This window comes from Mustelus asterias, chromosome 1, assembly GCF_964213995.1.
Source record: "Mustelus asterias chromosome 1, sMusAst1.hap1.1, whole genome shotgun sequence".
In the NCBI taxonomy this organism is placed as follows: domain Eukaryota; kingdom Metazoa; phylum Chordata; class Chondrichthyes; order Carcharhiniformes; family Triakidae; genus Mustelus; species Mustelus asterias.
The window spans coordinates 104593347-104607063 of NC_135801.1; the positions used below are offsets into that span (position 1 = coordinate 104593347).

The 13717-nt window shown below is 40.9% G+C and overlaps 1 protein-coding gene across 8 annotated transcripts in view; it reads left to right on the top strand.

Annotated features, from left to right (window-relative positions):
• tbc1d1 (TBC1 (tre-2/USP6, BUB2, cdc16) domain family, member 1) overlaps nucleotides 1-13357 on the top strand; it is a 247893-nt gene extending 234536 nt beyond the window's left edge. For all 8 annotated transcript variants that reach the window (XM_078215933.1, XM_078215889.1, XM_078215906.1 and 5 more), the window contains 5 exons: nucleotides 1481-1725; nucleotides 3507-3666; nucleotides 4016-4185; nucleotides 8211-8387; nucleotides 9728-13357. In XM_078215933.1, coding sequence (XP_078072059.1) covers nucleotides 1481-1725; nucleotides 3507-3666; nucleotides 4016-4185; nucleotides 8211-8387; nucleotides 9728-9937 — 962 coding nt within the window. In that variant the 3' untranslated portion in view covers nucleotides 9938-13357. The remainder of the gene's footprint in view (nucleotides 1-1480; nucleotides 1726-3506; nucleotides 3667-4015; nucleotides 4186-8210; nucleotides 8388-9727) is intronic.
• The last annotated feature ends 360 nt before the right edge of the window (nucleotides 13358-13717 follow it).

Sequence of the window (13717 nt, forward strand, 5' to 3'; positions counted from 1 at the left end):
AAATATGAATATTTCATTTAGCCAGTGGTACTGCTGTTAACAACACCAATCTAACAATACGTCTGCTGAAATGTAAAATGAAACTTGGATTATCAGTAACTGGAGCTGGACAATTGTGCATAGATTGGATCTTCCAGCACCATGTGTCAGCGTATTCGGGTTACACCGATTTGCTGAATGGCCTCGAAACGCAAACACAGGCCTCAAGGGAGAGAATGAGTTGATCCAACAGCAAAACACATGACCTATGAAAAGGCCTGTGTTGAACAAGTCTATGAAAGTCGGGTCTCTTAGTTTGGATGGTGTAGTAATGGATTTTATTTTTGACAGGGCTTTAATGGGTATTATTTGGATAGGGTTATAATGGGTATTTTTGGACAGGGCTATAATGGGCATTATTTTGGCAAGGCTGTAATGGATATTTTTTGAGCAAGGCTGTAATGGATATTATTTTGGCAGGGCTGTAATGGATATTTTTTGAGCAAGGCTGTAATGGATATTATTTTGGCAAGGCTGTAATGGATATTTTTTGAGCAAGGCTGTAATGGATATTATTTTGGTAGGGCTGCAATGGATATTTTTTGAGCAAGGCTGTAACGGATTTATTTTGGTAGGGCAACACATGTCCTATAGGACAGTACAGTGTTTTATTTTTGGCAGGGCTGTAATGGATTTTTGTTGGGCAGTGGTGGGAGCACCAATTGCCAATGTGATTTGAGGGGGAAATGTTCCTTTCTTCATGACGTTAATCTTTGTAAGAGCTACAATTGTCAAAGAAGTCTTCCTAATGTTTTCAGACGTCTAACCCTAAGTTTTGAATGGAAAGATGTGAGAAATTTCACCAAGTTGTGCATTCTATCTCATTTGCTGTGGTCCAATTTATATGCGCCATAAATCACTTACCAAATTATGAAATATTCCATTAATTTAACACTTTATACAACCAGTGAGAGACAGCGCTGTAATCCAGAGGCCCAGGCTAATGCTCTGTGGACATGGGTTCAAATCCCAACATGGCAACTGGTGAAATTTGAATTCAGTCGATAACAATTCTGGAATTGAAAGCTAGTCTCAGTAACCGTGGCCATGGAGCTATCATCAATTTGCCCTTTAGGGAAGAAAATCTGCTGTCCTTACTGGTCTGGCCTATGTGTGACTCCAGACCCACAGCAATGTAGTTGACTCTTAACTGCCCTCTGAAATGGACCTAGCAAGACATTCCATTCAAGGGTGCTTTGGGGTGGGTAACAAATGCTGGCCATGCCAGTGATGCCCACATCCCATGAAAGAATAAAATAAATAGCAGCAATGCAATATTTGTGTAAATTATGCTTTTGTTTAATGCATTTCACTTTTTTGATACACCATATTAAATAATTCTCATTCATTTAATTTTTTGAAAAAAAGGAATCAATATAGTGACTGCAAGGTTATTGGAAAGTACGCCTTTCTTTACGTATGAAACTGTCTTGTTTTACAGGTCGTACATTTCCAACACACCCCTACTTTACTACTCCATTGGGTGCTGGCCAACTTTCCCTCTATAATCTTTTGAAAGCCTACTCTCTGCTGGATCAGGAGGTGGGCTATTGCCAGGGCCTAAGCTTTGTAGCAGGAATCTTGCTGCTACACATGAGTGAAGAGGATGCTTTTCATACGCTGAAATTTCTCATGTATGATATGGGCTTGAGGAGGCAATATCGACCAGATATGATTATTCTCCAGGTATGTGTGCTACATTGTAGTCAGTCTTCCATCTTGGTTTGCATTCATATTTTAATAATTGAAAGACTAAAGGTTGCTCTCGCTATTGGATAACTGCATGACTGTTGATTTTCAACTTCAATAAATTGGTTTTACATTCTAACAGTTAGATCATTCAGTTCTCGCAATCAGGAAAGATAATGCACAAAAGTTACAGAGAATGACATTTGTAACTTGGTAAAGGATGTGCTTTTTCATTGTATCATAGAATGTGGGCATCACTGGCTAAGCCAGTATTTATTGCCCATCCCTACTTGTCCTTGAGAGGATAGTGGTGAGTTTTTTTACTGGACTGCTGCAGTCCATGTAATGCAGCTGCACTCACAGTACTGATAGGAAGGGAGTTTCAGGATTTTGATTTAGAGACAGTGAATTCACAGTGATATGTTTCCAAGTCAGAATGATGTATGACTTGAAAGTACACTTGCAGGTGATGTTCCCATGCATCTGCTGCTCTTGTGCTTCTTGGTGGTAGAGGTCATGGGTTTGGAAGGTGCTACCGAAGGTGCCACTGTTCATCGGTGATGAAGGTTGTGAATATTGAAGGTGGTGGATTGGGTGCCAATCAAATGGGCTGCTTTGACCTGGATGGTGTCGAGCTTCTTGTGTATTGTTGGAGCTATATTCATCCAAGCAAGTGGAGTGTGTTCCATCACATTCCTGACTTGTGCCTTGCAGATGGTGGACACATTTTGGGTAGTCAGGATTGGTCTTTATATTAGTATAACAACATGCTTGTTATTAACCCGGCCCACACAGTGGTCACTTGCCTTTCCCAACTGACCTAACACTGTGTTGGTCCTCTTGACACACTGTCTCAGTTGCAGAACTGACAGGCTATATACACTGTAATCTCACCACAAGGGATCCATCTACTTAGCAGATCTTTATTTGAGCACCATCTCTGCATGTGTCTTCAAAGCTTTTCTGTGCAGTCAGCCACTGCGTTCTCAATATTGTCTAATGCTGTAAATTTGCTGCGCTCTGACCAAAACATCGAGGGTCAACTCATGCCATGTAGGATGATCTGAGGCTATTCATTGTGTCATACCTGTAGGTGATCTTGCTGCCGGGCTGTTTGACCACCACTCACCACCATGTTGTGTTCTACTGATCTTAAATACCAATCACTCACAAGGGATTGTGCAAATGCATTTTGAGTTCATTTATTTACAATAGGCACATGAGAACATTGATACATGGGTAGAAAGCTTGAAGACATCAGCAGCAGAACCGTGCATGTGTGCTGTGAAATGAGACTGGATCACATGACCCACCTCCCTTCTCGTGATGTCATGCTGCCATCTCTTAAAGGCATTTTGCAACAGGCACTAACTACCACGTTGCTTGATGGTGGTGGTGGGGTGGCTGGTGGCGGTGGCACTAATAATAATTGTAGCATCCTTGATTAAACAGTGGGGGGGGGGGGGAAAGGCAGTTCAGGTCTGCACCACAGTTTGTACTGGTATCTAATAGAATTTGGCTCTGAAATTCTGTGGGTCGAGCAGCCTTCCCCTAATCTCCAGGAAAAGCCTGGTGGATTCTCCTGAGAAACCACCGACCAGGCCTAGAGAATTTCCCTTGGCCCTCTACCAGTGAAGGAAGAGGAGCAGAAGCCTGGTAAAGCTTTTGCACATTTTCAGGGCCTTTGGTTTCAATGTACTTTTTGCAGAGTTAGCAAAGCTACCTAGAGTTAATTTAGTGTGTATTATTATTAAAATGTCCTAATTTGGGCTTTACAGATACAGATGTACCAGCTTTCACGACTCCTCCATGACTATCACCGAGATCTCTACTGCCACTTTGAGGAGAATGAAATTAGCCCCAGCCTTTACGCTGCCCCGTGGTTTCTCACCGTATTTGCCTCTCAGTTTCCTTTGGGTTTTGTGGCCAGAGTCTTTGGTAAATGTTATTGTTCATTTTATTTTGCAACTTACTTAATTAAAAGGCAAAACACATGGCTGTTTCAGGAATTCAGTGATTTGAATAAGAAAATAAATCATCCCTAGTTAAATTCTGCTAAATGGTGCCATGACACTGGTGTGAAGCCATCAATCAGTCTTCAGCAATAATCTGAGCCAAGTGATCCCTTGTGGACTATTGTTCTCCATCTTTATTTTTGTAACACCCTTTTTAATTCTTTAATTTTGCCGTTCCTAATTGTTTCAAGTAGGAAGCCTTAAGTAGAGACTTATAAAATAATTTCTATTCTAATTGCTTTGCTGAGCACATTTTCATGTTTGCTTTGTAGATATGATCTTCCTTCAAGGGTCAGAGGTCATCTTTAAGGTTGCCCTAAGTCTACTGGGAAGCCACAAGCCACTAATTCTACAACACGAGAGTCTGGAATCAATAATTGACTTTATAAAGTGCACTCTACCTAACCTTGGACTAGTGCAGATGGAAAAAACAATTAATCAGGTATTAACTTAATTACTTGGATGATGCTAACTTCTTGTTTTGTGCATTTTGCTCTAGATTGTCTCGCACTCCACCCTTCCCCATAGAGTTTGTGCAGTGTGCAACTAAAAGAAACCATTAGTTGTAGGATCCCTTGGCCATCCACAGCAAATACTTTCCTCAATCGAATGGCTAGGAGTTCAATTCTGTGAGATTGTATTCTCTCGGGATGTCTCTTAATGGGTTAGAAATGTTGAGTCTAGTTTGTGTTAGCATCAGGTTGACCATGTTTTAGGGATGTCAGAGATGGGGCGGCACAGTGGTTAGCACTGTTGCTTCACAGCATCAGTCATCCAAGTTCGATTCTGGTCTTGTTGACAGTGTGGGGTTTGCACGTTCTCCCGGTGTCTGCGCGGGTTTCCTCCATGTACTCTGGTTCTTCCCACAGTCCAAAGATGTGCAGCTTATGTGAATTGGCCATGCAAAATTGCCCTTTAGTGTCCAACGGTATGTAGATTAGCCGTGCTAAATGCATGGGGTTACGGCGATAGGGTGGAGGGGAGTGCATGGGTGGGATGCTGTGTTGGAGAATCGGTGCAGAATCAATAGGCTGAATGGCCTCTTTCTGCACTATAGGAATCCTATGGTTCTATGGAGTCTTGGGGAGTTAAAGACCAATCCCTGAGACACTGCTTTCAACAACTCGGGGGGGAGAAAATCACAAGGGTATTTTTTTTTTAAATCTTCAATTTCCTTTGAACACTTCCTCTTGCTATTTATAAAAATATTCGAGATGGGAGGAAAGGAGAAGAAAAGCTGTTTGACTGACCACATTTTGGCCTCCTATTTACCCGCATGGTAGACAGTGAGCTTGTCTTCTGGCCACTGATAGGCCAATTTGGAGGAAATCAGTGCCAGTTATCCATTTTCCCCACAGTTGCAGGCTTTTGATACTCATTTGAATCTGATGCTGGGAACTCGAAGCTCGTGGAGAAAATCCTGCCCCCCTACGTCAGTCTGGCCAGGTACTATTGGCATAAGTAAGGAATGCAACAAGAATAAAGTTCCCGCATAAAACAATCTCTCTCTTTCTGAATCTCTCTGTCTCAGCTTTCTGCCTCAGAGGGGTGGGGTCAGGGGCATCTCTGCTCACATTTGCAATAGAGATTACTGAATCTCAGCCTGAAGGCACAGGCTAGACTGGGATCAGCGAGTAGCTGTAGGAGGCCTCAAAGGCCTAGTGCTCTGAAAAGGAAAGACTTGAGTTTATGTAGTACCTTCCACAACTGCATTTTGAGACACTCTTTGCAGCTAACAAAGCACTTTAGTAGTGTGGTCACTGTTGTTATGTAGGAAACACAGCAGCCAAGTTGTGCACAACAAGTTCCCACGCATGGCATTGTGATAATGATCTGATAATCTGCTTTTGTGATTTTTGATTTGAGCGATAAATATTTGCCAGTACACAGGGGATTTTCTGTGAAATAATGCCGGTGGATTTTTTACATCCACCTCCGAGGGCAAACAGGACCCCATTTAAATGTCTCATCTGAAAGACAGCACCTCCGACAGTGCAGTGCTCCCTCTGTACTACACGGGGAAGTTGCCTCGATTTCTCCCCAGTTGTATAGTGTGAGCCAATGTAAAGCAACTATCAGCAGGAACAAGTTGTAGTTTAATCCAAGAAGGAACTTTCAGTCCGTCCCTGGCTACTAGCGCACCCTCTTGAAACAGTGCTGCTTGCCTGATGGGAGAACTCTGATTTGATTTTAAAATGATTTTTGCTTTTGATTAAGTGCAGCAGCCTGTGCAGCATGCACATTAGACTGATCAGAACGAGGTAAGCTTTGTGACGTGGGCAGTTCCTGACTTTACCCTCTCTATGTGGAAACAGTAAGTAGTGACTGGCTGCTTTACCGTAGGCAAGATCATAAGGAAAGTCACCTTAACGTGTTCTTGTACACCTTCCCTGAGGGAAGCATTGTTAGAGGCCTAAAAGCAGGGAGGGGAAGAGAACTAAATGGGAGAGTGACAAGTTCACATCATCGATGGAAGCCCATTTGGCCTATAATGACCTTGCCGGAAAGGAAGTCCCACATTCAGTAAAAAAGCTCAAACCACATGGTATGTATCTAGCATCCTGTGAGTTTGTTAGTTACAAAGAGTTGAACATTTAGTGAAAATAAATACAACAAACATGTTTAAGAAGGAGCAGGAAAAAACAGATGTACCACAAGTGATTGATTGCCAGATGAGCAGGTACTGAATGGTCTGCTTTTGCTTTTGAACATTGAGGTATGGCATTCAGTATGGTGGCAACATCTTCAGATCAGTTCTTCTGCAAAACAGTGCATGATGTAGGAGGCAATCTGGTTTAAAGCTGTGTATCCTTTCTGAACATGTCATAGATTTCTTCCCAAATTTTGTTTATAAAACCACACAAGCACTTGTTTAGAATTTGCTATTGTAGCTGTGTTTAGGCTCTGTTTTTACTCCTACCCACAGCCCCAGTCCTTCTGCAATCTATTATATTGTATAATTTTAGGCACACTTTCTGCTTGTGGTTTGATGAGTGTGCGCTGTGTTCTGAACTGCCTGATACTCGCAGCTCAGGTTTTACAGTTTTGTGTGTTGTCACGAGGTGCGTGATGCTGATCTGCTTGTCCTCCAGGAGAAAGTGGAGATGTATTGATTTGACAAATGCCATCTCCATTTCACATACTGGCTATCGATGTGTTAATTCACATCCAATCACTCACTCGAGCCAAACCTGGCCTCGGGTGCTTTGCAGTCCTGTGGCTCATTACCCGCCTAGTCTAACTGCACATTTACACTAATATTAGAGCCTGATGCTCACATGAGTGACAATCCTAAGCCTCTGTGACACTTACCCAGGATAAAGGGGTATACAGAAGGAGGTGGGCAATAAAATTGGGGGCCTTGGTGCAGACCCCGTCTGCTCGGCCAGGCAATTCTTTAATATCCCACCCAGAACTGCCGGTGGGATCCTCGCAAGGGAAACTCACACCACCGTGTGATTACGTGTGTTTCACACGCCTGCCGTCGGCCATTTACATTTTCATGCTTATCACGTGGGCAGCGGCTCCTGACATGGCAGCGCAAATGGTGCCTACATCCAATTCCGCCTTTGGGAACACCTTGCCATAGATTAAATTCTACCCTTGGAATGAGTGGATTCAATGCCAACTCGGGTACAGAGAGAGAAAGAAAGAAAGATTGGATAAAGAGATTAGAAAAAAGGCCACCGTCTCTCCGCTACCTGACTAGCCTCCACCATTCCTCCCCGCCAACGCCCTATCTCCCAATGTTAATATTCCAGGAGCCGGAGCTGTATCTTCCCCAAAAGCTAATGTCCTTGGACCATTCCTTATCTGTACCAAATCTTGCTGAAATCTGCCCATCAGGTTTTGAGATATTTTGTTTACAGCAGACTAACAAAGAGCGGTGAAAACATGACCTCTGCTCAGCTTCAGTGACAGAGGTAATAAAATCAGATTTTTATGTCTCTTTTGTTGCAAATTTACTCTTAAGCATGGAAAGTGGCCAGGTCATTTTGAACCAAACGTTATTTGTAAATGTGCTGGGAAAGGGGGAAATCAAGGGATGACTTTTCCGGTATAAATTTCCATAGTCAGGTGTATCGGTTCATAACCTTTGAAACATTAGATTGGAAAGAAACTGATTTTACAGTGGTATTTAAGTTACTTATTTGGAGAATTTTCTCTTTTAATTACTTGAATAACGTTATGAAATGGAAGGCTGCCATCCAGTTTCTCTGGCTCAGGTGAAATTATTTGCATATAAAGAATGCATTGCAGTGCTTACAATATCCAAACCTTTTTGTGTAGGAGTCACTTTGAACTTTAATCGGAGTGATGATGATGTTTCAGTTGTATGTTTGTGTAAGGAAGGAGTGAAAGATAAAAAAAAAGAAACAATTTGCCAAGCAGGTAGCTGAATAAAAGAACACTTGTAAAGGAATCTTTGCTGCTGCATTAAGAATTAACCTTGGATGATGTGTCTAGGTGTTTGAGATGGACCTCTCCAAACAACTGCAAGCCTATGAGGTCGAGTACCATGTTCTTCAGGATGAACTAATGGATTCTTCTCCGGCCATGAGTGAAAACGAGCGATTAGAAAAATTGGAAAAAAGCAACAACAGCTTACGCAAGCAAAACAGTGATCTGCTGGAGGAACTTGAGGTATGAAGCATGGACTTTGAACAAATTGTTCACAATTGTTCATACATGTGCGGTTCTAATGTTACTGTTTAATGTGGCTGTCCAGTGGTGCAAAATACAGAAATCACACTTTGGGGCTGCGCTAAGAAGGAACAAATTTATTAGTTGCATATATTCGTGCACATGTTAAATTCCCATGTGTCATTTGAAAAAGATACAAGCTGGTGATGCAGTTACCTGCTGGGAAAGCTAGAGATATTATATCTGGTTGCTGTTGTCTACATTTTAATGGCTGGCTGTCGAAGATTTATCTGTCTGCCTTGTCTGGCAATTCTGATTCTATGAATCGAAAAGCTGTGGATACAGGACCAGTTTAAATTTTCAGTACTCCTATCGATAGATTTTTGTTGGGTTTTAGTATCAAGAGTCGAGGAACAGAACCAGGGGATGGTAGTTCAGCTAAATACATCTAGAATAAAAAGCCAGAACTGGTATTGGGTTGTTGTTTTAAAAAGAAAACCCCATCTGATTCATTTATGCCCTTTGGGGAGGTAAATCTGCCATCATTACCCAGCCTGGCCTACATGTGACACCAAGGCCTAGCAAGGTTAAACTGGTCCTGTATCCTCACAGCTCCAGGGAACCAAGTTCAACTCAGGCTTGGGCGACTGTCTCTGTGGAGTTTGCACATTCTCCTTGTGTCTGCGTGGGTTTCCTCCGGTGCTCCAGTTTCCAAAGATGTGCAGGTTAGGTGGATTGGCCATGCCAAATCGCCCCTTGGTGCCCCAAGCTGTGTAGGTTAGGGGGATTAGTGGGGGATAAGGCCTGGTTGTGATGCTCTGGCAGAGAGTCGGTGTAGACTCAATGGGCCAAATAGCCTCAATCTGCACTGTGGGGATTCTGTTATTATTCTATGAAGGCACTCAAGAAGGCAAAGCTCACATCCCATGATTTCTATTTAAAAATAAATAGAGTTCAGGTACCGACCATGTTTTGATTGCAACGTGTAAAAGACTTAAGGAGGTGGATAACCTACAGTTCCTATAGTCAAGTCCCATGCCAGAAACCTGAGCTGATATGTTTTGGTGAGATTTTAAAATGAGCCCTTGTCTTCCCGCTCCTGTGCCTGTATAAAATCCATGATTTCAAAGAGGGTTTTTCCGGTTTCTTGACCAAAACGTATTGGTGGATTATCTGGCTATTTATCTTGTCATTTATGGGACCAGGTCTGTGAATAAATTGTCACATTTCCCTATGTTATACCAGTTACTATCATTCAAAAATTATTCTTTGGTTGTAAAATGCATTTGGATGTTGTGAAAGCAACTGTATAAATGCAAGTCTTTCTTTTCTTTATAAAGGTCGCTCATACAAAAATTGAGAGCCTGGAAGCCACAGTGAAAAGCTTGCTGTCCAATGAAGGGAAGTTAAAGCAAGCCATTTGTACATTAGAGCTGGAGAGGGCTGCACTTCTGGCTACAGTCGAAGAATTTCAAAAGCAGGTTCCCAATACTGAACATGCTGATAACAGAACACTTTCTGAAGCACAAGAAAATGATTGTGAAAACTGATGCACTTTACATAAGAAGAAAAAAAAATAGTTTTTTTAACCAGTGGAACTCCCTGGTTCCATCACAATGAGCAAAATATCTCTATTTGGGTCTAGTCAAAGGCACAGCAGGGTCCAGCAATGTAGTTATGAATTGCTGCGTTATTACCTACTATCAAAGGCAGATCAATAGAAGATTCCTTTTTCCAGGAATCGTGTGTGAATTTATTTATATCTAATGGTTACGTCCTGGTTTTTATATAGACCAATCCTTAACCACAAGGTTTGGATACAGTGTTTGGCATTTTCTCCATAGTTTCTTGTACATAGCTACAGTTTAGGGGGAACCATGTACTTCTAGTGTCTTGTTAATGTTTAAACCATTTGAATTAGAGAGTTACTTGTTCAGTGGTCACTCCATTTCAGCATTTCAGGTGAAATGTTTTAACAAATCTGCTCTGAAGTCCCTTTTTGCCATTAATTGGGTAATGTGGTTTTCTTTCTGTAATTCACTTCTGCAAGCAGTGTTTTTATAGGCGTGCAGTTTTTCATTTTTACCTCCCATGCAAATACATTTCTATACTTTGGTTCATATTAGATGTAATTAAACTAGACAGAAAACCATTTGGACAAATAACGAAGTGCATTGGCCTAACCTACTGTGATTCAATGAGTGTAGAACAATCACATCACAGAGCAGATGTCAGAAGAAAACTGAGAAGCAAGGAGAGATCCGATTTCTCCTATTATTGCAATGCAAAAAAAATTAAAAGAGGGAGACAGGATATTTGAATTGATGCTATTAAAGAATTTGTTTCTGGGGCCATTAAGCAGCTTGTATAATAGTGTGCCCAGCAGTTTTACTCCAGTATTATTGTTTAATAATCACTGCAAAATGTTCACTTTCTCTATTTTACAGCTCTGCTCCCCCCCCCCCCCCGCCCCATCCTCCCCCCCCGCCACCGGGGTCTGGGCTGTTAATGTTGAAGCACATGTGTGCAATGATGATTATATCTCACACCGTGTTACAGCTGCTGGCTTTACTTTAAATCTCTGTATCACACAGGCAGAACATTACACCCTGATTTTTAAAAAAATAATTACGGATCTAGCCATAAAGAATTGTTAGGCTCACGGTGCTTTTGTTTCTCATCTCTCACTTGCATCATTTCCAAATTCACGTGGTATGGTTGGACAGAAAAGTGGTGAAGGAGTAAAAGATATGAATTGTTCAAACAAAAAAGTTGTTGCTAGTTTTACCCACCCCTGAACTCCACCCCGAGAGCAATTACACATCACTATGCAGTTCTAGGTATCATTTTGATGGGTCGAATGGCCTCCTGCTGCACTGTAGGGATTCTATGATTGGTGAATCATTGAAATACACATTTCTAGCTTTCAAGTAAAGAGGTCAGGACGATAAAGGGAACCAATAAAAGTGAGACACATCAAATGGGCATTATTAGCTGATTTTGGTATTTCTAGTTAATTTAATACCAAACTTATTCTATGGACAATATTAATACCCGCTTCAAAATGAACTATGAAGCACCTCCAAAGGAAGTTACAAATGTTAATACAAAGAATATGGGCAAGTAAAAATTGCAGTTCAAATTAAATGGTATTTTTATGATACTTGTGCGCGCATAGTTGATAATGTGTGGCATTATGGAAAGTGGCTTATTTATGTTTTGCCAGTGTCAATATGTCACCGGTACATGAATAGAAAGTGACTAGGTAAGTGGGGGAAAATGTTAATGATAGTTGCAAGGAAACTAGAGTCTTTTACTTTGTCTTGCTTACACCAGCAACTTGCATTTGCATCTTGTGACGTTCTTGTACCCAGAACAAAACCCCAAAGGTTGACATTTGTTATTTTTGTTAATTGATTTGTCATTTAGTGGAAATTTCAGTTAACAGTGAAAGGCATAAGTACAATGATGCAGTTTAACGGTGATTGACACTTGATTAAGTATATAATGAGGACCTTGGACAACCAGTAAATATGAAGAGAATGAAAATACACTCTAGCTAAAGGAAGAGTTGGGAATCCAACTAAGTAACACTGCATTCATCAGCTATGTCTCTGATTAATTTAAAACCTTCATTTCAATATGTTTCAGCCAAATTACTTGTATTCCCGGAGACACATAACCAAATACTTGGATGCTCACCTTACCTTTGGTAAGGACACTCACATTAAACAAAATTGTGCCAGTTTATATATATTGAAATGGAGTGATGTCTTTCCTTCTTGCAATTATTTTTCCATCCTTTGCCAAAGAATTCCAAAATTAAAGATGGAAAGGTAAATTCATTTTCTTGTCCGTGCATCATCTTAACACTCTCTTTTGAACTGTTCTAGGTAAAAGGAGAATAGTGTCGCAATCTAGCCAATCAGTTAAAGAATTTGTGTTGTGCAGAACCCAGCTACATAGCTTTACTTTTCAGATAAGAATATATCTGAGGAGGAGACATATAACATTAGAATTGGAAGATACCCAGAGATTATAAGAATGATTACTATCTTTACTTGAACCAGCTCCCTAAAATCGAGGGGCAATGTAGGTGTTGGACAGCATTCCAATTCTGTGATTGTGATGTATTCGAGCACCAGCGTGATTAATTGTGCTTTACATGTTCATGTGCCTTCTTCATATAATCCTGATTCCTCAATTGCAATATTAAATGATGAGAGTGTGCCAAGATATATCGTTCCATGAAATGTTGCATATTAAACAGATTGCCACAAAATTGTGTTTTTTTAATATCTATTCAATGGGTTTCTTTGTTGATGGATCCCAATAGTTCATGTTGGGACTTGGTCTGGTTTCTTTATCCTATCTATGTGCCATAAATTGGTTAAAGACTGTTGCTGTGCAGTGACTATCAGCAATTAAATCACAGAGTAGTGAGAGATTGAGAATGTAATATGAGCGTGCCTGCTGGTTTCTGAATAAAATGGATTTGGGGCTGATTTGGATCAGTTGATAACAGGTCAAATGATGCAACTGTGAAATTCAAAATGGCTGGTACGTGCAGCTTTCCCACTATTAGGTCTGCAGTGCCGTGTTTAAAGTGTAGCTCAGTGTTGAGCACAGTCCTTCATTTCTACACTGGTACAGATCTAGCAAAAGAGCTTAATTATAGAATGTTTACACTGCCATTTCAAGTTTGCCAATACTTGCTCCTTTTTATGGTATGTCTGTTTGAGCTACAGCATTTAGTAGTGGAATATTGCTGCTGATTTCTTAGCAGTAATTTTTATCACATTACGTCTGTGATTCATGGCAAACGTGTCCCTGTGCGGAATTCTATGAGTAGGACAGATGGGAAAAAGGATGCTCTAACGGAACTGGGGCATGTGCAGAACTGTAATGAAACACCGTTCCTAGGTTTCAAGTTTGAAAATTTAATCAATAAACTGATTTGAATCACTGTCATTTTTTTGTTTGTTTTTGAGTCTTGGATCCCGAAAATGGCACAAGAACTGTGAAATATTTATTTTTGATTTGATTTATTTTTCTCAGTATACAGTGAAAAGTATTGTTTCATGCATGCTATACAAACAAAGGATACCATATATGGGGAAGGAAAAGAGAGAGTGCAGAATGTAGTGTTACTGCCATAGCTAGGGTGTAAGAGAAAGATCAATTTAACACGAGGTAGATCCATTCAAAAGTCTGATGGCAGCAGGGAAGAAGCTGTTTGTGAGTCGGTTGGTACGTGACCTCAGATTTTTGTATCCTTTTCCAAACTGAAGAAGGTGGAAAAGAGAATGTCCGGGGTGCATTAGGTTCTT